The sequence below is a fragment of the Acinonyx jubatus genome, chromosome B1 (assembly GCF_027475565.1).
Source record: "Acinonyx jubatus isolate Ajub_Pintada_27869175 chromosome B1, VMU_Ajub_asm_v1.0, whole genome shotgun sequence".
NCBI classification, from domain to species: Eukaryota; Metazoa; Chordata; class Mammalia; order Carnivora; family Felidae; genus Acinonyx; species Acinonyx jubatus.
In genome coordinates, this window is record NC_069382.1 from 195211132 (window position 1) to 195234395 (window position 23264).

A 23264-nucleotide genomic window follows, 5' to 3' on the forward strand; every position below is an offset into this window, starting at 1 on the left:
CCCATCTTGCAGGTGCGGAAGTTGAGGGCCGGGGCAGTCCCAGCTGTCTGGGGATCAGCCTCCGTCCTTCACTGGCCCCAGCAGTGTGCAGAGGCACGGTCTGTGCACGGGCCGTTGGAAGCGCTCACTCGTGGAGGGGGGAGGCCTCTCTCTGGACGGTTCTCTAGGGGGCAAGAGCTGTTGGAAGGGGCGGGGTTCCGGCCAAGTGGGGGGCGGGGTGGAGCCTCCCCCACAGGCTGGGTGGTCTCTGAGGGTGGGAACAGCTGGGCTGCTCGAGGAGGAAGTTAAGGCACTGATCTTCTGGGCACTTGTTCTTTGGGAAACAAGACGTGGTAAAACGGTGCCCGTCACCCAGATTCAAAGGGGGTGATTTGAGAGACACCACTGGGTGGCCCAGACCTTGCAGAGGGGCCGTGGCTGCCTCTCCGTTCACCCCGTGTGGCGGTGTGAGCAGTCTGCTCGTGTCTGGGCGCACAGATGCTCGCACACCCACAGTCCCAGCAGTTCCCACAGCCCCTCACGCACCGTGTGCGGTTCTAGCTCACGAAACCCCGTGGGTCGGTCGCTAGGTGCGAGCGAAGCCCGCAGAGGTGAGGCGGCTCCGCGGGGTGCGCTGTGACCTTGAGTCCCTCCTTCCCATCACTCCGGCCTGCCTCGTGGGCTGGAGGGACACCGTGCCGGGCCTGTCTGGCCCGTGGACCCGTCAAGAGTCACGATCCGCTGCGTCCGCGGGGCGTTCACCCGTGTTATTTGTCTGCCCCGAGAGGCGGGTACTTCTAGGAGAGCCCCTTTCCGGCGGGAACGTTGAGGCGCAGAGAGGCCCACGTCTGTGGTTCCCGCTGGTGCCATAAGGACGGTACGTGGGCTGAGAAGCTCGTCCGGTGGCTCCCGGCTTGGCAGTGTATCTGTGGCTTTAAGCTCATGACCGGGACCGGGTTGGAGTGACTCAAGGTCGACGTCTTTTTCCACTCTGGCCAGCCGGCTTAGCAGGTGCCTCATCTGCGGCCACTCACGTGACCTGCGCGGTGCGTGCCCTGGGGATTTGCCGCCTGCTGGCCCAGGCAGAAATGACCTCGGTTTCAAGGTCATCATATCCATCATTCTGATGGCTGACACCACCTGGGTATCTGGGTTTCTCATTCCGGATTTGACCTTTGCCCTTCTCAGCCCTGGCGTTTTAGGTCCCCGCGGAGTGGGGTGCAGCTTGGCACCTGAACGGCTGCCCATCGTCTCTTGTGGTCCATTGGGTGCAGGCTCTGTCCCCCATCTCCGGTGCTTTCCCCACGTGCTTACCTGCTGTAGGTCCCCAGGTTCCCTGTTTAAGGCACGGGTGACACACATTGGCCACGAGGGCTTTGGGCAGCCACAGCCGAGCATCTGTGTGGTTACCTGGTGCCCGTTGCCCAGAACCCGAGGGCTCAGAAGATCTGAGCCCGTCCCTGTGGACTGGGCTGTGGTGGCAGGATCCTGTCTCACCTCTGCCTCCTCCTGCTGGGGGATGTCTGAGAAGGTGATATATACAGCAGGCGCTCAGTAGAGCACTGCACTGCAGTGAGCCCGTCTCCCCGGTTTTCCGCATAAACAGTCCAGGCAAGTCCGTGTGCTTGGCACCTGCCTCCTCCTTAGGGTTCACGACCACCCCGGAGGGGACGGTGCTTGCCCGTTTCACAGATGAGGTTTTCGAGTCCCAGGTGGTCACCAGGCGGCTGGGGTCCTTCGGACTAGTCTGTTGTCTCCGAGGCCAGTGCCTTTCCACCACACGGCCTGCTAGGCACACCTCCCCATTGGGCTCCGCCTTCCAGCTCCTTCCAGTCCCGGCTCAGATACCAGCTCCGCCATGCAGCCTCCGGGGATTAACCTGACCCTCCTGGGGTTCCCATTGCCAAATGTTAGGAGACAGTAGCAGCATCTAAACAGGGAGCCGGACTCCGGGTCAACAAGTCACCTTCCTCGCTGGCAGCCTCGGGATGTGTGGTGGGCCACATACCCGAGTGTTCTCCAGGGCGAGCATCGTTTTTCTCTGGTCTCTTCCTTTCGTGTCACGTTGTCCAGGGTCCTTTCCGCCCGGGGCCCTCCTCTGAGGGGCCGTTCTTGGGCCATGCTTCTCTAGGTGTGACCAGATGTCCTGGCAAGGTCCAGCAGTGTGGCCTCTCTCTGCCCGCCAGGATGACAGCCCCTCCTCTTTGGGGCTATATATAGGCACGGGAACAGCTTGATGAATCACTGGGTGACTAGCCATGCTGGGGGCCCAGAGTGCATGGGGACTTGGGGAGATTTCCAGGGTTTTCCCGCCGGACCCTTGCTTGTTGAGTAAGGCAGCTCCCCATGGAGCCCTCTCTCTGGGCTGTATGTGGATGTAAGTCCTTTCCACGTGTCACCGGTTCCCTCCCGGCCAGGCAGATGACCCCCAAGGTCACGGTCAGGGGCAGAGTGTGACCTGAACCGTGTGGCCTGGCCAGCTTGACCGGGAGGCCTGTGGGCCAGACGCTCACAGCTGAAGGACCTGAGTTCTGTGGGCACCTCGGGCTTGTGCCCCGACACCATTCTCAACAGGGAGGGAGAGTTAACCTGGTTCCCTACGCGTCGGCTGTGGGGTCTGCGTGAGGGGAGGCCCCCAGTGCACTGTTCCTCTAAGTGTGGTCGGGGGCCGCCTGTGGTAGAATCACCTGAAGTTTGATTCTAGCGGAGGGACCTGGACCCTGGGAATGTGCCTTGTGACGATGAGCTCTCCCGTGGCCCTTCGTGGCTGGAGGTGCATTCTAGCACAAGGGCAGGGCAGGCTCAGGAGGGCCGGCACCTTTCTGAAGTGCTGATGGTGTTCACCGTTCTGGAATGTTCTCCCAGCCTTTTCTTGCCCAATTAGGTGTCTGGCGTCTCTGAGTGGAGCCCACAATAAGGCACGCTCCTCCTGCAACGCATCAGCTGGCCGAGCGTTGGGGAACTTGGGGGGGGGGGGGGGGAAGGTTGACCCGGAGACGGATCTGTGATGGAAGGTTCGGCCTCCACCCTGGGCCGTGCTGGGGGCTCCGTCACAGCTTTGCTTTGGACAGAACCTCTTTCTCATCCTTTCGGTGACTGGGCGGCTTCTGTGTGGCTCCCAGCCCAGCCACCGCCTCCGTTCTTTTCGTCTCCCCGTGTGAATTGCGGGATTGGAACTACGTCTTTCAGCTGTTGGAGCAACAAGTAAATAACGTGTCCCCCTTTGTCTCTAATTTGTGCGGTTCGGGAGCGGGGAAGCCGGCTGCTTTGCGCCTCCTCTTTATATACCTTTGGACGGCATCCTTGAGACGAGATGTCTTTTTGGATGTTACTTTATGGTTATCGCTCGGGAATGAATCTCTTGGCTCCCAGGTTGCTAGGCTGGTTGCTAGGTAACCGCTGATGGGGAGAGGGTTTTGTAAGACTCCGCCACACTGGGATTGCTGGATGAATCACCCAGCAGCGGCCAAAAGCCTAGGCTTGTGAAGAGGTTAGTCAAGGAGCGAAGTGCTCGTTTAATTAATTGGAGGTGTATTTATGCGGAGAATAAACACAGGCTGAGATGGTTCTCAAATTAAGTAAACCTAAACATCTTTTCAGTCATGTGTTCCCACTCACCCACGCGGGGCGGGGTGTCAGGGTGCAGCTGGGGCTGCTTGCTTAACGCCCCCCTCCCATCTTGGAAGATGGAGGGACCGTAATTAGGCAGATTAAAGGAAGGCTCCGTCGGGGCTCTCCTGAGCCCTTTATGCTCTGTGGCTGCCACGACGGAGAGCTGTTGACATTTCTGAGACCCACATGCCTTCTCTTTGTGAGTTAAGGGTTTGGGTGAGCAACCTGCACCCCCTCCCCTGGGGCCGTGTTTCCTCTGGGGCTCCGTGAGATTCCAAGGTCAGCCTTGCACGTGAACGCCTTTCGTGGTCCGCGCAGAGCTGGGAGGATGTCCTAGGAGGAGAGACCGAGTTCGTCTAAATGGCCCCCTGTGTTGGCGGTGGATCCTAGGGTGGGGGCATCCCTTTGCATCCCGTCACAAATGATTCTGTGGGTGGTTGGTACCTTCTTCTCACCTCCTTAATGACCTTGAGCTTCCTGTGCACCCGGCTTGTTTTCCACACTCTCCAGTGATCCCCCGGTGTGTTTCGAGACGCATTTGTTAAATATTTATGAACGGCAACACCATTTCCTTGGTGTTCGGCAGTGGGGGAGGTCTCCAGGCAGTGGCACTGGAGATCCCAGAATTGTTTGGACACCCCCGTAACCTTCAGCCGAGCGCGGGACTCGGATGCCAGGTTCTGCGGTGGCAGAGCCCACGGTTTTCTGGCCCAGCTGTCGAGTGGGGGCTTCATCCAGAATCGGATAATAAGTGGTTTGAGTCATCTTGGAGAGGGGGTGTCTGTGTGTTCACTTTTTTGTCGGTTACCTAAAATATTTAGTGTTGCACATGCTTGAAGATATCAGGATTCATCCTATTTTTCCAAGTTTTTTTTTTTGTTTTTTGGTTTTTTTTTTTACTGCATTACTCAGCAGAAAACACGTTTCCTTTCCCCTCCCCCCTGAGGGGGTAGGGCAGAGGGAGCGGAGGAGGGAGAACCTAGCAGCCATCGACCCAGAGCCGACTCAGGCGCTGAGTTTTATGAGTGTCATTCCTTTTTGTGTTAGTAACAATCTTGAAGGTTGATCTCGCTGGCTTGACTTTGTAGGTGGGGAGCGAAGGTCAGAGAGGTTAAGGAGCAGGCGGACGGGCAGCCAGCTAACCGGGGGTGGAAACAGGATTCAGACCCACATCCACCTGCCACCCCAAAGCCCACCAAGCTCTGTCTCCCACACCGGCAGCTGCACAGGACCTGCGGGCCGGCTCTCCCCCACTTTGGATGTCCCAGTCCCACCCCCCCGAGCAGTGACCTCTCCCAGGGGCCCCCAGCAGGAGAGGAAGCCCCGCCTGTAAAATGGGGGTGCTGCCCCGTTCCCCACTGATCCTTAGAGAACTAGGGTGTGGACCAGAGTCTTATAAGTTGAGTGGCTATATAACTTATGGCCCAGATTGGGACGCTTTTGAGAGTGAACGTGGACACTGCACATTGGGGATGCCAGGGCGGTAACCAGCAGCCAGGACTGTCCTAAGAATCCAGGGTACGTGGTCCCCTCCTTATAAAGTTTGCCCTGAGGCCCACATCTTGTTTGCCATCCATTCCTGGCTGTTCTTTCCAGAAAACATCCCTCAGCTCCGTCTTGCCTCTGGGGCTGGGCTGCCGGGACCTCTGCCCCAGCCTGTGCCTTGCCTGCCTCCTGTCTCTCTCCCTGGCCCATCTTTCCTTAGTGCGGTCAAATCTACGTAACGTAACTTTTATACTTCAAAGCGTTCAGTTCAGTGACATGTGATCTGCATTGTTGTCCAATCATCACCACTGTGTAGTTCCAGAACATTTCATCACCCTGATAGGAGACCCCCTGCCCATTAGCAGTCACCCCGTTTCCTCGCCCTGTCGGCCCTGGGCAGTCACCGATGTACATTCTGTCTCCGGATGTGCCTGTTCTGGACATTTCACATGGATAGAACCATACAACACATGGCCCTCTGTGACCGGCTTCTGTCACCGGTGTGTTTTCACCGATCATCCCTGTCGTAGCAGATGGGTGCCTCATTTCTTCTTTTCTTTTCTAATTTTTTTAAATGTTGATTTATTTTTTGAGAGAGAGAGAGAGCGCATGAGAGGCAGAGAGAGAGAGAGGATGGGAGGCACAGAATCCGAAGCAGGCTCCAGGTTCCGAGCTGTCGGCACAGAGCCTGACACGGGGCTCGAACCCACGAACCGTGAGCTCATGACCTGAGCCGAAGTTGGGCACTTAACCGACTGAGCCACCCAGGCGCCCGCCTCGTTCCTTTTGTGACTAATACTGGGTAGTATGGCTAGACCGTCTGATTTATCCCTTCATCCACGGATGGGCACTGGGGCCGTTTCCTCCTCTTGGCTGGCGGGAACAGCGCCGCTGTGAACGTTCACATGCAACTTTTGTTTGAACGCCTGTTTTCCGTTCTTCTGGGTTTGCACCCAGGAGTGGAGCTGCCGGTTCGCGCGGTGATCTTGTGTCTGACACACCGAGGAGCTGCTGCTTTCTCTGGCAGCTGCACCGCCCCCCAGCCCCCCCAGCCCCCCCAGCAACGTGTGCAAGGCTTCCGGTTTCTGCACATCCCGCCGGCACCTGTCCCCCTCCGTCCCTTTAATTCTAGCCGTCCTAGCGGCTGCAAGGCAGTGTCTCACTGTGGTTTTGATCTGCATTTCCCGGGGGGCTGATGACGCTGAGTGCTCCCCCCCCCCCCCCCCCCCCCCCGCGCTGGCTGGCCGTTCATGCATCTTGTCTGGAGAGGTGTCTGTTCAAGTCCTTTCCCATTTCGAACTGGGTTGCTTTTGTGCTGTTGAGTTGCATTCTGGACACCAGCTCCTCATCAGATCTGTCATTTGCAGATGTTTGCTACTATCTGTGGGTCGCCTTTTCATGTCTTTGCACAAAAACATAATCTGGCACAAAACTTAAACGTTTTGAGGTACGATTTATTTTTTCTTTCGCTGCTTGTGCTTTCGGTGGTACTTCTAAGACACCATTGACCTCTCCCGGGGGCCCCCAGCAGGAGAGGTGTGCCACCTGCCAAGTCTGAGGTCATGAAGATTTACCTCTGTGTTTTCTTCCAAGAGTTTTATGGCTTTAGCTCTCACATTTAGGTCTTTATTCCATGTGGAGTTAATTTTTGTGGATGGTGTGGGGTAGGTGTCGAGCTTCGAGCTTCTTCTGTCTGTAGAAAGCCAGTTGTCCCAACACCAGTTGTTGAAGAGACTGTTCTTGCCTCCCTGAATGGGCATGGCGACTCGATTCAGAAACCAGTTGATCTTGACGTAGGGTTTAATTTCTAGACTCTCTGTGCCATCCTGTTTATATGGTTATTCTTATGCCAGTACCGCACTGTCCTAATTACTGTAGCTTTGCAGTAAGTTTTGAAATTGGGGAAGATGAGTCCTCCCACTTACTCTTTGCTTTCAAGATTGCTTTCGGCTGTTTGGGATCCCTGTTTTTTTTGCGTCTTCCCTGATTTCTTTTAGCAGTGTTTTTCCGTTTGCAGAGTTCAAGTCCTTTCCCTTTGGCCGCAGGCAGTGAACGACAGCAGGCGAGTGCTGCCTGTGACCCTCACCGGTGCAGAGCACTGGTGTTTTTGGGTCACGCCGTAGCTGGTGCCCGGATCCCGTCCTTTCTTTGAAATCACAGTATTTCTAAGATCTTGCTTGATGTTAATAAAGAAACAAGCATATATGTATCATTAGTTTATATCTTTTGCAGTCTTCTGACAACGGTGTTTCAGCACGATGGGTTTTCCGCGCCGTCCCACGTATGGTGTTGTGCGTCTCTCGAGCATGATTCGGAGAGGGATCTGTAGCCTTTTCTGGCTCCCGGAGAGTCAGTGGCACAAACACAGTGGACACCCTGTGCTGGGCTGGCCCCTGGTCCCTTGAAGGCCGCGGCCCAAGGCACGGCCTGGGCCCCCACGCGGCAAGTGCCGGTGGACACGGCCAGGAGTCCAGCTCCGGTAGAACAGCTGTGATTGCCTCCCACAGTCTCCTGCTCTGGAGCTTTTACTGACAGCTGCACAGAAGTGACACACATTTGGGGGTGATGTACAATCTGCCCCCTCTCACTCACTCTCGTTCACACGCACGCACACATCGGTGGCGAACGTGTCCTTTGGCTAACTTGGAGCCTCCTAGTGTTGTGAGAAATGGTAACTTGTCACAAAGAGGCGGCTGCCTCCTGGAATTCTGCAAGTGCCCAGGAACCGTCTGGGTTCCTGCTTCTTGATGTGGCAGACAGGGCCCTGTGTCACCTGGCTTGGGTCCCCTCCTGCAGGACATGTGATGTGCCAGCCACACTGGCTGAACGCACCACGTCCCTTGATGCTCTGGGCTTTGGCACAGCCTTCTTCCTCTGCAAACACGCCTTCCACCCTTGCTGCCCTCATGAGCTCCTCCTCTGAGACCCAGACCCCCCCCCCGCCCCCACGTCTTCCCCAAGCACAGTAGGGATTCCCCTCCTCCTCCTGCCCCCCCCCCCCCCCCCCAGTCGTGATGAGTTCACACCACGCAGCAGAGAGCAGGGCTGATGCGGCGGGGCCAAGGACAGGTCAAGGTAGCCACGTTCTTGAGAATGTCCACCAGCCACCTGGGATTCTGTACGTGGAAGAAGGCAGGGCCCTGGGGCCCTTTTTGGCCTTTGTAAGCCCCTTCGTCCTTAGGAAAAGAAAATAGGACGTTAGCATATGACTGGCTCGGTCTGAAGAATATAATCCAGGCTGGACCCATTATCATCATACAGTTCTTTTCTTCCTGGTTTTACAACAAAACTGGAAACCATTTTTGTGGGCCAGGGAAAGCGTCCGTCGCCAGCACTGGGCCCCGGGGTGCCCAGCAGAGACGATGGCTCTGAAAGAACAGCCCTGCTTCTAAGGAAAGGTGCTTCTCCAGCGCGGGGGCTCCCTGCCCCCCACCCCTGCCCACAGCCACGCCTGAGTGCAGGCGACAGCAGGCGCCGTCTGTCTGGCAGCCCAGGCTCTCCAGGCCTCCAGGAGCCTGTGGGGGGCACAGCAGCCCCGGGGCCCCCCTCCTTCCTGTGTGTGATCGTTCGCTTCACAAAACCCAGACGGACTGGCACCTCTAGAAACTGAACTTGTGCTCCATTTAACGTGGGGATGCTCGGGGTTGGCTCCGGGTGCAAGTACTCGCTGAGAAGATGGGCCGCCGGCCAGCTGGGTCCAGTGACTCTCTGTCTCCCTCGGCGCGCGCTGGGGCCTTGAGCTCCGGAGGAGGTGAATGAGCTCCCGGGGGCGTCTGTAACAAAGTGCCACCACCTGGGTGGCTCAGGACAACACGCACGGATTCTCTTACGGTCCTGGGGGGTCAGAAGCCCCGAGTCAGTGTCACTGGGCTGCATCCGGGTGTTGGCAGGTGCTCCCGCTGGGGGGCTCCCGCTGGGGGGCTCCCGCTGGGGGGCTCAGTCTCTTGGGCTTTTGGAGCCGCCAGAGCCACGGCCCCCACGCTTCTTGGCTCGTGGCCCCTTCTTCCACCTGGCCCGGCATCCTCCAGTCCCTGCTCTGTCTCCTCTGCTCCCTCCCGTAAGGACGCCTGGGACTTCGCTCACACCCACCCGGATATTACAGGAGGTCTCCTCACAGGGGCAGAGTCACTTTTTGCGTAGAAGATAATGTGCACAGGTTCCAGGGGTTAGGACCTGGATGTCCTTGGGAGACACCACTCGGCTTACCCAGCCGGTGTGCCCTGGGCCGGTCACCTACGCGTCTGAGCCTCAGCGTCCCCGAGGAGGAAACGCAGCCCATGGTGTTGCCTTCAGGAGCTGTCAGGAGGAGTCCACGAGCCGTGGTTAACCGTCTGCTAGAGCGCAGAGTGTGGTGGCAGTCTCTGGAGCTACCCTTAATAGTGGTGTTTGGGCACAGGAGTGCCCAGGCTGGGTGGGGGGAGGGGAGCTCAGCAGCCCTTAGGCTCCAGGAATCCCATGCAGAAGGGGTTTACCCCGTTTACCCTGTCCTCAGCTTAGATCGTGCACGGGAAGTGTCTGGGAAGTTTTAAATGCTACTGAGGCCTAGTCGTTGCCCGCCCCCCTCCCCCCACCGTCTTCTGCTGCCTCGCTCTGGGTGGGGTCCTGGTGTTGGGATCCTCAGAGGCTCCTGGGATTCTAACACAGCCATGGTTCCGCCCCTGTTTTTGTGCTCAGGCTGGGCCACTGCATGTGGCTGCTGCGTGTGTCCCTGGGCTCGTCGGACTACCTGGGGGTCTCGTTGGCTCGACTCAAAGGTGCTGCCTTTTCAGCGACCGGGCCTCCATCACACATCAAGGTGCCAGATGCGATGGTCTCTGAGCATCTTCCGTGTCCCGGTGCTGCAACACTGTGAGGGAATGGGCTTTGTGAAGCAAGGGCTCGCCCTGCCCACCCCCGACTGCCCAGCTGGGGTCTCCTGGGCTCCCCACCGTAAACCCGGGGGCTGGGCTGGCATGGCCACTTCCCGGCGGAGAGGGGCCACATGCCCTTTCCAGAGTCATGATGCGTGTGGGCCTGGCGGGCCTGGAACCCAGGGCTCTTGAAGTGTGTTGGGCAGCGAGTGGCCAGTTTGTCTTCTAGTCAGACTATTCTGGAATTGGTTGAAAGGTGGGGCCGCTGGCGGCTGGGGGCTCCCCAGGATGCTTCTGGTCAGGGTGTGTCGACGTAGGCAACAGCCTAAAGGGTACTCCCAGGAAACGGCTCTAAGTAATTTCACACTTCTTTTTAGAATGTGCCTAGCTGTCTCACGGGAGCGGGGAGGTTGGTGAGACTCTCCGAACTGGGACACAGTTTCGTTTCACTTGAAGCACGGAAACAGTAGATGCTGGGCTGTGCGGTGTCCATGCTTGTGCTGCTGGTGCTGGGAGACACTGAGATGTTCCAGAGCCTTCCTGGAGGGGAGGCAGGTGCCCGGCCAGGGTTTCAAAGGGCGAGGAGGAGAGCAGGTGACCCCACCTGGAGTGCTGGGGAAGGGACAGGGATGGCAGCAGACAGAGAACACCTCAGGGGACGCGAGGCAGCCCTGCCCCCCCCCCCCCCCCCCCCCGAAACAGCTCCAGCCCTCGGGGCCGCTGTGGCAGGTTCACCGCTGGGGGCTTAGCCAGCAGACGGGGCGTGTCTCCGTTCCGAGGGTCAGAAGCCCAGATACGGGTATCGGCGGGGACGTGCTCCCTCTGAAGGCTGGAGGGGAGTCCTTCCTTGCCTCTTCCCAGTTTCTGGTGGCTCCTGGCGGCCCTCGGCTTACAGACACCTACCTCCCACCCTCTATCTTCTCGAGCTTCTCCCTGCGTGTAGGTCTCTGTGTCCTGTCTCCCCTTTCATAAGGACACTGTCAAATTGGGTTAGGCCCCACCCTAATGACCTCAACTTAATCACATCTGCAAAGACCCTATTTCCAAATGAGGCCACATTCAAAGGTAGCAGGGTGTAGAACTTCTATATTTTGGGGAGGGGAAGACACAGTTTAACCCATAATGGGCCTAGCACATGAGGCTGACCTCTCTTCAGAGCCCTGATCCCTACCTAGTCATTCTCCTGATGAACGTGGAAGAGCACGAGGCTTTGTTCCCCGCCTGCAGACATAAGATACGCAGGTGACCTGCTTAGGCACACAGCTGGCAGGTGGCAGAGCCAGGAGCCAATTCTGAGCCGGCTGGGGATCTTTCTGGAAAGGCCCGGGGCGCTCTCCTCAGGCCACGATAACCGCAGGGGTGCCCTATGCCAGGTGGTGAGTAGGAAACCCACATTTCTCTTCCGACCATGGGGCCCAGGAGAGGCTTGGAGTTTGCAGAGGTGTGGGGGAAAGAGCGGGGACAACCCGCAGGGGAAGGGCTTTGCTACACCAGGCGCCGCCTCCCGACTGTCCCTGGATTTCTCTGCCTCCCTCCTTTGAGTCCTCCGGGAACCGTCACGTTCGCTTTCCTTGGTTCCGTGGGCTCCTCGGTCATCAGGCCTGGGAATCCTGGTTGCAAGGCCCAGGCCGGGTTCCAGGAGGAGAGTGGTTCCCCACAGCCCCGCCGAGAGATGGGGCTTATTTTTAAACCTAAACAGATGGGGCGCCGTGAACCAAACACACTCGCGGCTTCCAAATTCAAGGGACAGGTTAAAGACTGCCCTAGGACGTGAGATCGTGTGTGCGTGCGTATGGATTTTAATTGAGAACTGTTGTACACACACCGTTAGTTTCAGGAGTGAGACACAGAGACTCCGTATTTGTACATGTCGTGAAATGATCACCAAAATGGAGTCCAGGGAACACCATCACCACACAGCTACAGTTTGTACACGTGATGAGAACTTTCAAGGTTTAATTTCTTAGCCACTTTCAAACATACAACACAGTATTCTTCTTCTCTATCGTACCCCCAGGACTGACTTACCTTAAAACTAGAAGTTTGTACCTTTCACCACCTTCACCCATTTCGCTTACCCCACCGATCTGGTCGCTGTATCTCCGAGCTTTTTTTTGTTTTGTTTTTAATTTTTTTCAAACATTTTTTTTTTTTAAATGTTTGTTTATTTTTTGAGAGAGAGAGAGTGCGAACAGGGGAGGGGCAGAGAGAGAGGGAGACATGGAATCTGAAACAGGCTCCAGGCGCTGAGCCATCAGCACAGAGCCCGATGCAGGGCTCGAACCCATGAACTGTGAGGTCATGACCTGGGGCGAAGTCGGAGGCCCAACCAACTGAGCCACCCAGGGGCCCCACCCGAGCTTGTTTTTGTTGTTTTAGATTCCACACAGAGGTGAGCTCATAAGGTACTTGTCTTTCTCTTCATTTAGCATAATGCCCTCGAGGTCCATGCTTGTTGTCAGTCGCGAAGGACAGGATTTCTTTCTTTTTCTGGCTGAATACTACTCCATTGTGTGTGTGTGTGTGTGTGTGTGTGCAACACGCACACACACACACACACACACACCGCCTTTTCTTCACCCTCTCGTCCATCCATGGACACTTAGGTTGCTTCCACGTCTTGGCTGCTGTGGATGAGGCGGATATGAAAACGGTGTATTCGTACCGACTGTTTGAGTCCGTGCTTTCACTTCTTTAGGGTATATACCCCGAAACAGAATGGCTGGATCACATAGTAATTCTGGTGTTAACTGGCAGAGGAGATGCCGTACTGTCCTCCAGAGTGGCCGCACCCGTTTGCTTTTCTGCCAGTGCTCAAGGCTTCCTGTTTCTCTGCATCCTCTCTGGCACGTGCTGTCTCTTATCTTTTTCGTAACAGCCATTCAAACAGGTGTGAGGGGTCGCTCCCTGCGGTTTTGATTCCCTGGTGATCGACGTCGAGCACCTTTTCACGGTCCTGTGGTCCATCCACAGGTCTCCTTTGGAAAAATGTCTGTTCGGATGCTCTGCCCATTTAAAAAGTTAGATTGTTTGGGTTTGGGCCGTTAGATTGTAGGAGTTCTTACATATTTTGGATACTTGCCCCTTGTCAGATATATGACTTGTAAGTATTTTCTCCCACACAGGAGGTTGGCGTTTCCATTTTGTTGATGGTGTCCTTTGCTGGGCAGAAGCTTTTTGGTGTGATCTAGACCCACTCATTTATTGTTGCCTGTGTTTGCCTTTGCTTTTGGGGTCAGATTTAAAAAATCATCGCCAAGACCAATGTCAAGGAGCCTTAATCTTCTAGGAGTTTTATGGTTACAGGTCATATGTCTTTAATTGCTTTTGAGTTAGCTTTTGTATATTATGTAAGAAAGCGGTCCAGTTGCATTCTTTCGCATGTGGCTCTCCAATTTTCCCAACACCATTTATTGAAGAGACTGTCCTTTCTCCGGTGTATGTTCTTGCCTCCTTTGTTGTAAGTCAGTTGACTATGTGTGGGTTTATGTCTGGGTTCTCTGTTCTGTTTTTATGCCAGTACCGGACTGTTCTGACTGCTGTTGCCTTGTAATATAGTTTGAAATCAGGGAGCAGGATACATCCAGATTTGTTCTTCTTTCTCAAGACTGCTTTGCTTATTCGGGGTCTTTTGTGGTTCCATCCAGATTTGAAGATTGTTCTACTTCTGTGAAAAATGCCACTGGGATGTTGACAGGGGATTGCATTGAATCTGTAGATTGCTCTGTGCAATTTGAACAATATTAATTCTCCCCAACCATGAACACAGACTACCTTTCCATTATTTGTGTCTTCAGATTCTTTCATCAGTGTCTTAAAGTTTTCAAGGCACAGATCTTTCACCTCCTTGTAAAATCTATCCCAAGGTATTTGATTCTTTTAAATGGAAATACAGATGAGATTGTTTTCTTTTTTAGGTAGTTTGCTATTTATGTATAGAAACACTACAGCTTTCTGTGTATTGATTTTGTGTCCTACAAATTTGTTGAATTGTTGATTACTTCTGAGAGTGATTTGGTGGAGTCCTTAAGGTTTTCTATGTATAATGTCATGTCGTCATACAAAGGGTGATAGTTTTACTTCTTCCTTTCCAATCTGGGTGCCTTTTATTTTTCTCAGGTGCTGTGGTGAGGACTTCAATACTATGTTGAACAGAAGTGGTGAGAGTCAACATCCTTGTCTCATTCCTGATCTTAGAGGGAAAGCTTTTAGCTTTACACCATTATGACGTTAGCTGTGGGCTTGTCCTGTGCGGCCTTTATTACGTTGAGGCGTGTTCCCTCTATACCCACCGTGTTGAGTTTTTTATCGTAAGTGGATATTGAATTTTGTCAAATGCTTTTTCTCCATCTGCTGAGATGATCATGTGTTTTTTACCCTTCGTTTTAAATTTTTTTTTTTTTTTTTTAATTTTTGGGACAGAGAGACAGAGCATGAACGGGGGAGGGGCAGAGAGAGAGGGAGACACAGAATCAGAAACAGGCTCCAGGCTCTGAGCCATCAGCCCAGAGCCCAATGCGGGGCTCGAACTCACGGACCGCGAGATCGTGACCTGGCTGAAGTCGGACGCTTAACCGACTGCGCCACCCAGGCGCCCCTATCCTTCTTTTTATTCATGTGATGTATCACATCGTGGGTGCTGAAGGTGCCTGCCTCCCTGGAATCGGTGTACCCTCTTATGCTGCGTGATCCTTTTAATGCATTATTGAATTCAGTCTAATACTTTGTTGAGCAGATAATACTCTTTTTAAAAAAATTTTTTAATGTTTATTTTTGAGAGAGTAAGTGTGAGTTAGGGAGGGGCAGAGAGAGAGGGAGACAGAGAATCCGAAGCAGGCCCCAGGCTCTGAGCTATCAGCACGGAGCCCGATGCAGGGCTCGAACTCATGAACCATGAGATCATGACCTGAGCCGAAGTCGGATGCTCAACCCGCTGAGCCACCCAGGTGCCCCGATTTTATTTTACTTTTTAAAGGGTTTGTTTGTTTGTTTATTTTATTTATCAGAGAGTGAGCATGAGTGTGGAAAGGGCAGGGAGCGAGGGAGGGAGAATTGGAAGCAGGCTTTACGCTGTTAGTACAGAGCCCAACATGGGGTTTGAACCCACGAACTGTGAGATCGTGACCTGAGCTGAAGTCAAGACGCTCAACCGACTGAGCCCCCGCCCCCCTCCCCGGGCGCCCCGAGGAGATAACATTCCAACAGGGCCTCTTAACTTCTTGTGTGCTATGCTCTGGACTTCTTGGAACGATGTTTTCAAATGCCCAAAATAAAACACGAAGGCTTGTGAAGGAAGCCAGTTCTGTCAAACGCAGCTCTTCTCACCGACCACCCTGGCAGAAGCAGCAGCTGCTCTCGACCTCGCGGAGCCCCCCGAGCTGCCCCCAGGGGCTGCCAGCAGATGGCTGGGTCCCGGGCAGGGCAGGTGCGGATGAGCAGCAGCCTGGGTGGGCGGGGGGCGGGGGGCAGGGGGGCCCTCGGGAAGGACAGGGCGGTGGGCGTGAGGGGGGCTCTGCGGCCTGGACCGTGAGCCGGGCCACCCACGCGGGCGCGATGGTGGGGACAGGGGGCAGCGGCCAGGGCAGACGCGTCCTTCCGCAGCGCCCGCCGTCCTCAGGAGCACCGCGTGCGTCTGTAGCCCTCCCACCAGGCCTGGGAGCCGGGTCCTCTCGTTGCCCCTGGTGGGCAGGAGCCCGGGTCCGGCGGGGGCTGCCTGCCCGTCCCAGGTGTCACCAGCGGCAAGGCGGCTCTTGCCGGAAAGCCTGGGTGTCCCGACCGTGCCCCCCCCCCCCCCCACCGCGCAGATCTGACCTCCTTCAGCTCCGTGCCCTGCCGTCTCTGGCCTCCCTGGGCCATCTGGGGTCTGAGGCTGCGTTCTTGCCGTGTAGTGCAGTCACCACCGGAACCCGGTGGCCTTTCCCACGGGCGCTTTGAGCCCCGAAGCACCTGTGACTTCATCTCCTGTCCCTGTGTCAGGCACGGGCTCCACGTGCAACACAGGCTGTCCAGGCAGGCGGAGGGCCTCTGACCCTTAGGGCGACAGCCCTGACAGTCCAGATGAGGGGGTCGCGAGGTCACGGGAAGGGAAGAAGGGACTTGGGGGGCAGAGAATGGGGACGGGTGGGACTTAGGGATGGGCAGGAAGGGCCTCAGGGAAGGGGATGCGGAGACTTCTTGGCTGCCTGGGGCCTGAGGGGCTGTTCCCTGGACAAGGGGACACAGGGGACAAGTGTCCCGGCTACAGTGAGTGGGAGGTGGGAGCGGTGGGGAGGCGGTGGCCAGGCTGGGCGTGCGGGAGAAGGGAGAAGTCTGGGTGCCCCTGGGCCCCAGGGCGTGGGAGCCGCCTGGAGCGTGACGAGTGTCAGCACCGCGCCAGGAAGGCACAGTGGGCTGCACCCTTCACCTCCGTGCCGCCCAGCGCTGGACTGGGCCGGGTCCGGCCAAGGCCGAGTTGCAGGCCTCAGAAGGACTCTGAAGGCTGGGGATGGAGAGCCCGGGAAATGGAGGCAGGGCCCAGCGATGGGGAAACACTCGCTGTGGTAGTTCCTACCGTTCCTCATGGATGTCTGTCCAGTTCATTCCTCCCTTGTATCCTCATGGCAACTGGGACGTGGGGAAGTGTCATCTTGTGTCACAGGCGAGGGGCCTGGGGACCAGAAGGTTCAGGGGCTTCCGCGTGGCACGGCACAGCCCAGCGGTCAGACCAGGGCCGTGGTGCCTGGAGCGGGTGTAGGAGGCCGCACGGGGCTGGTGACTTCGGTTCACAGCCGGGCCAGTGTCTGTCCTCCAGGTGAGCGGGCAGTGCGTACCAACTTCCCCCACACATCCCATGAGGCCCAGCGCCACCCTCCGCTTCCCCAGATGGAGAGCTCGTACGGTAACTGAGGCCCCGCGGTGTCGGGGGACCCGGGCACGGGTCCCCTGAGGCCAGGACAGGGCTCGCCCCTGGGCCTCTTGTGCAGCCTCAGGAAGCGGCACAGCTGTGCCCGCCCTGCCCCCGGGGGGAGGGGGGCTGCTCTGTGCCAGCACCCAGGGCCGCGTGGCTCTGAACCTGTCCCCCTCCTCAGGAGCCTCAGAGCCCTCTGTAACCGGGTGGGGAGGGGCAGCCGTCAGCAGGAAGGCTCCCGCTCCCCCGAGCTGACCGGCCATGCCTTTGCACATCCTTTTAGCCTCCGGATGTGCTCTGCCCCTGCCAGGGGGCTCCCAGCAGCCAGGTGAGCACCTCCGGTGCCCGGACCTGGTGTCGCATTGTCCCCTATGCCCTGTGTCCTCCCGCGGGGGCCGGATCGCCCGCTGTTCTGTCACACGTCAATCCGGAAATGTCAGAGGAGCACACGCTCCGTGACGGCGAGCCCCACACCTGGGCTCGTGGGGACTGCCCTCTGGGGAGGGACACAACTAACTGAGCATGCGGGAAACTTGAGGGCAGAGGTGATGGGGACCCCCGAGATCCTGTCTTTCCTGCCTAGCTGGTCCCAGCTCGCGAGGGCAGGGCTGGGGCCCCGGGCGCAGGAGACATCTGAACAGCTGGTGGCTGCCGCGTCACCTCAGTAACTGGCAGCAGGCAGAAAGTGTCCGTGACGCTTGATCATCCCTGTACCCGAGCTCTCCCCACAGGGCCTGGAATCCTAAAAACGGGTCACTCAAAATAACGGTGGCGTGTGAAGATCGTGAAAAACGCAGACGGTACCAAACGTCCAGTGAAACGTGATGCAGCTGAAGCCTTCCTGGGGCTTTTCCAGCTGCGTCCCTCCAGAGACCGTCTCTCGTCTGTCCAGCCGCCCCGCACGTGGTCCTCGCAGCCACCCTGACGGGCCCCCCTCTGCCCACAGGTCTCCGTGCTGGTCCTCTTTGCCCTGGCCTTCCTCACCTGCGTCGTCTTCCTGGTCGTCTACAAGGTGTACAAATATGACCGTGCCTGCCCCGACGGCTTCGTCCTCAAGGTAAGGCCCCGCCCCCGGCCCTCCACCCCCCACCCCGTGCCTTCTCCGAGGGACACAGCCCTGCTCTGGCCTCGGGTGGCCTGCGATGGGGCCCCTGTGGAAGGGAGCAGGGGAGGGAGGCAGAGGGGCAGGGGGAGAAGGCAGGGTGGAGCTGTAAACAAGGCAGCTTCTGGGAACGGACCTCCGCTGGGGGGCGGGGGGGCGTGCGCAGAGGCCCGGAGGGAAGGGGAGCAGAGCTGGGCACGCCCCACCTCCCGCCCGTGCCTGTCCTTGTCCCTCCGGCACCTGCTTGGCCAGCTCTCCACGCTGGCGGAAATGCCTGCTCTGCTGATGCGACGCGGCCTTGTTCCAGAAAGCCTGAAAGTGGCACAGAGGGTTACGCAGGGGAGGAGTGGAGAAGATGGAGGGGAGGAGGGAAGGCAGGAGGAGGCAAGATGTACTCCCAGTAGACTTGCTCCCAGTTCCCACAGCACGGCATCTGGCCCCCCACCCCGACCCCCCACGTTTGGTTCTGACCTCTCGAGAGCCAGCGTGAAGGGAAAAGCTACCATTTCCAGGGGCCGGTGTTGCCGAAATCAAAGCTGGAGAAGCCCGTGCTGAGCACGTGCACGGACAGGCTTGGTCTGTCACGTCACCGGGTGGCTTTGCTTTGGGTCTCACGGCCGTGAGGGACGCAGAAGGCTCGCACGGGGCAGCAGGCTCAACAGACCTCCCGCTTCCCGGCATGTCGCCCGTGCGCAGTGCTCTGACCCTGCGGCCCTCCCCCGGCTGGCAGGTATGCATTTTGTGCGTGCCACGTGCGGTGGCTGCCGCTGGTATTCCGGGTGCAGCACAGCTGGGGCCCATCGGGTAGAGACCCCCACCTTTGGGAAGCTCCCTGCCCTCCTCAAAAGACGCATGGAATCGGTTGTATTCTGAGTTTTAGGGTATGAGCCCTGGAAAACCAAAGAGCAAGGCAGGGTCGGGCGCTGCAGTTTCTAGAAGGGTGGTCAGGTTGCCTCTAGGAGGCCAGTGAGGGAGCTGCGTGGGGACCCGGGGAACCCCCCCACACCCCACCCTTTCAGCAGACCCATCCACACCCTGGGCCTGGCTATCTGGAAGCTCAGGAGGCACCACGGTTTAGAGGAGACCAGCCCAGAGGCCTTTGGCGGGGCTTGGAGGAGGGCAGGGCTGGCCTTGACCGAGTACGTACATCAGCAGACTCCCAGCTGGGCTAGGGGAGCAGCAAACACGGTTGATGGCAGAACGCAGGCAGGGTCAGCCTGGAGGCAGCAGGGGATGAACCAGCTGTGGCCAGTCTGTGCACCACCTCTGGTGCCAGGCAGAGGCCCCCGGAGTGGAGGGGGGTGGGGAGTGACAGGACGGCCACTCACACTCAGTGGCCCAGGGAGGCTGGAGGGTTGGCGGGATGGCCCAGCAGGCTGCCGCAGGGAGCCTGGGAAGAGACTCAGCAGGGTGCCGGGGATGGAGAGGACACCCACGTGACATAAGGCTGAATGAAGAGTGACTCTGGGATGCAGGGGACAGCCTGGTCCAGGGCTGGGTGACGCAGGGGGGCCGAGGTCATGGGGAGGAAGCCGAGCAGATGTGGGCACGGTGCCCTGACGGGACCCACGTGTGCAGAGGACAGCTTCGTGGGACTAGACGGGCTGCTCACAAAGAACAGGGGCCAGCGGCTCCATCAGGAGGACGCAGGGTCCGCGTCTTGGCTCTTTCCCTGGGCCCGGGGCACGCGTCCTGCACGGAGGAGGAGGAGGGTGCAGCCTGAAGCTGCCCCGCCCTCCCTGCAAGGCCAAGTTCTGCTGGCGCAGGCAGGTGGAGTCAGATCAGAGATGAAGGCCTGGTTCTGAGAGTCCTGGCAGGGAAGGGGGCAGGTGCCTGTGCGTTCAGAGGCCGGGGCGGGCGATCCTGGTGCGCAGCCGGCACCAAGTGAGTGTTCCGTAGCTGCGTCCCTTGGGACTTGGGCATCTTCCACTGGCGTTTCCACCTAATTGGGGGCAGATGTCCTTCCTGGAAAACACAGCTGGAGGGCTGGAGAGCTGTAGTCTGGGTCCAAGAGCCCTTGGCTGAAGCTGGAGGGGGGAGAAGGGCGACGCGTGCCGAAGCCCCCTCCCCGCCTTTCCGCCTGTTTTGCGATTGCACACGTCACACACAGACCTGACGGTTCACAGGGGTTTTCACACGGGGATTTCTGAATGCTCCCCAAAACCTGGGTAGGTACCAGTAGATCCCCGTTGTATCGGTGGTTAGATGCAGCACGGATACGATCCTCCTTGTGCCCCAAGGTCACCCCCCATGGGTCCTTCGTACACATTTATTCAGTGCTTCCTGTGGGGAGCCCTGCTGGGTGCTGGGCGTGTGGTGCAGGACGGGAGGAGTCCAGGCCCTGCCCGTGGGGCCGGTGTTCCGGTGGGGAGACCAGTGGCAAGCAGACAGGCAGATACCCAGTGCCAGGCAGAGAGGCGGCCAGGGTGACTGTGCGTGCCCAGGGTCACCGCTTCCAGGTCACCTAGGGTGCAGACTGAATGAGGGGTCCATTTTGCCCGCGGTGGCGAGGGCCTGCTCCTGGACTGAGGCCACAGACTGGGCTGGGTCCTGCTGACCCCAGAGCCGGAGGGGGGCCCGTGGGAAGGGCTGATGGGCACGGGTGCCGCAGAGGTCCTGGCACAAAGCAGAGGGCAGGCACCTGCGCTGCGGGTGAGGGGAGGCTCCTTGCGGCCAGGCCTCCCCGCCAGAGTGTCCCGTCCTGACGGGTGGGCAGGGGCGGGGGCGGGTGCTAAGTTCCTGCCTTTTTCTTGAAACCGTGAAGTCGTCATAGGAGTTTCACGGGAGGGTTTCCACGTACTGGGAAACTGCCCGGCCCTGCGTGTTGACGCAGACGGTCAGACACCCCCGTTCTCTCGGTGGAGTTCGTGCCCGAGGAACACTTGCCAGTGCTGACCGTGTGCCGGGGCTGGAACACGCTTCCTCGGATTACCTCGTTGGTGTGACGGTCATTTGCTTTCATGGCTGAGAGATGAGGGGCAGGGCCCCCCTCAGGGGGACGTGTGGCTGTGATTCTGGCCTGATGGGGGCCGGGTCAGAACATACTGGGGAGCCCCTGGCCCCATGCTACTTCGCCACTGGGGTTCTCACCTGCCACCTGCCCACCGTGGTGCTTGCCCCTCATTTGCTTCCTGCGGCCCACGTGCGGGCAGTGGCAGAACCGCCCGTTGTCCTGGCCTGGTGCCCCGAGGGCAGGGCCACTCTCTTAGGCCTGGAGGCCCTGTCCTGGACTGGAGTGGAGTCCCACACTGCCCGGCGGGTGCTGGCGAGTGGCAGGGGGAGAGGACGGAGCACAGGTGGCAGTGCGGCGGGGGGGGGTGGGGGGTGGGGGCCACCTGCCTTGCCGGACGGGGGCGGCTGCTTCCTGACACCCGGATGTGGGCGTGGGTGAGCGTGGACACATCCTGCCTTCTTGCCCGAGCTGCCCATCGCGGACCACAGTCCTCACGGCCACCCAGCATGCGGGGCCCCTTGGCCCCATCTCGTAGACGGGGGGCGCCGAGGCTCAGAGCGGGAGGAACTGAGCGGGAGGCTCAGAGCGGGAGTGAACTTGGCCTGCAGCGTGGGCCGACTCTGAAGCTGCCGCCTGGCCCACCGACGGGCTGGACAGGCAGAGCAGGGTGTGGGGCATGCCGCAGTCCTTTGTCCTTTCTCTTCTGGAAATAGTCCTCCGTGCTCCCAGAAGGTAGTTCTGATCCTTTGACCAGAGGAGGACTGTTCTCCGCTGGCGGGGCAGGACCGGGTTGAGGGGAGAGCATGCGTTCATTCCGTCCCCTTTCCGCTGTCCGCGGCGGTCACTCGTCTCTGGGTTACCCAACAGGGAAGTACCCACGGCACCCGCCTGGCATGCAGGGTCCGTCCTGGGGAACAGAGGCGTGTGGACGTGTCGTCCACCCCTGCAAGACCCCAGTGCTGTCTGTACCCCTTCGCCCAGACCCAGCAGTGATGAAACGGTAGCTCGGGGGCCGGGCACCGGACCAGGCACGACAGCCTCCATCCGTCAGCAGCCACACCGAGGAGGCCCCGACCTCGCTCCGCTGAGGGGCCAGACCTGCCACTTCTCGGTGTTGGAGGAGCACAGCCCGGGTCTCCTGAGTGAAGGCCCCAGGGAGGGGCACGGGGGCTAGTAGGTAGCGTAGGGCCCGTGGCCCGGGCTCTGGCGTGTTCCTTCCAGTGATCCTGGTGCCTGGCACAGCTCCTGACCCTGCTGGACAGCCCACCCGAGGGAGAGCCGACCCCCAGCCATCCTCGTCCTAGACACGAGGCTGGCATCCCAGGAGAGCCATCCGGGCGGAGAGGGACTCCGATCACGAGCGGCCGCTACGTCTGAGCGGCGGGAGCTTTTCTGTGACAGGGGCGTCATCCCTGCTCTCTCTGCACAAGTCGTGTGCTCTGCCCTGTGTTGCTGTTTCTGGCACCGAGCAGGGGCCGGGCTGTGTGGAGCCGCCCACTGCGGAGGCCTCGGGGTTCAGAGGGCGACGTCACAGTGTGTCGCTCGCCTGTGAAGGTGCCGAAGGCTGAGCCGGTAGTGCAGGCAGGGCACGGGGAGCTGAGCCGCGTTCCCGAGGCCTATGTGCACCCGAGCTGGGGCTTGAGCTCTGGCTGAACCAGACACTGCCGGGGCTCCGGGAAAAGAACGTTCTGCCCCGCCGGCCCTGGGGCAGACTGTTTCACTTCTCACTCTTCTCGACTCGGGAGTCCAGCGGGTCACCTGTTGGTGGCCTCCCACGGCGACACCACGTGGGGCGCTGGGCACTCTGCTGTGCCTTCGTGTCTCCGGGTCTCACCTGCCCCGGCTGGAAAACGGGGCTAACGGCACCTGCCTCTCAGCGAGAGAACGTGCATGGGAAGCGCCTGGCCAGCTGTCAGGTGCAGAGAGAAGGTCGGGAGGAGGAAGCATGGGTGGCGGAACCCCAGTCCCGTTTTCTCTGCTGCCGGGGAAGTGGCAGGTGGGCGTTACATCTGCGGGCAGATCTCAAGGAGCAGCCTTCTTCACCTGCCGTTGGGTTTTAGAGACCGAGGAAGAGCTGGGCCCAGGCCAGGGGGAGGCTCCCCTGGTGCATCCCGGGCCGGCACTCGTGTCTCCCAGCGCCCACGTCTGAGGTGCAGCAGCTGTGGCCGGCCGGCTTGGCGATGGCCCGACGTGGCCAGAGATGATGTCATCAAAGATCCTGTCACCTTCTCCACTAGGCGCTTGCCCAGGAGAGGTGAACGGACGGTCTGCGCCGCTGGGCGTCTTGCGAAGCCCCAGGAGTTAACTGGTCAGAGTGCCGTGGATGGTGCCTGGGCTTCAGATCCGGGCGGTGCACCCGCCAGCGGGGCGGCCTTGGCCGAGACACCGTGTGCAGCA

The 23264-nt window shown here is 58.8% G+C and overlaps 2 protein-coding genes across 2 annotated transcripts in view; one reads left to right on the forward strand and one right to left on the reverse strand.

Moving 5' to 3' along the window:
* Positions 1 to 23264, forward strand: part of NSG1 (neuronal vesicle trafficking associated 1) — a 33504-nt gene that overhangs the window by 4878 nt on the left and 5362 nt on the right. The window contains exon 4 of the mRNA XM_027035364.2: positions 17759 to 17869. Within this exon, the coding sequence (XP_026891165.1) occupies positions 17759 to 17869 (111 nt within the window). The remainder of the gene's footprint in view (positions 1 to 17758; positions 17870 to 23264) is intronic.
* The window catches only part of STX18 (syntaxin 18), a 128208-nt gene continuing 124022 nt past the window's right edge, over positions 19079 to 23264 (reverse strand). Inside the window, exon 12 of the mRNA XM_027034744.2 lies at positions 19079 to 19606. Coding sequence (XP_026890545.1) covers positions 19523 to 19606 — 84 coding nt within the window. The 3' untranslated portion in view covers positions 19079 to 19522. The remainder of the gene's footprint in view (positions 19607 to 23264) is intronic.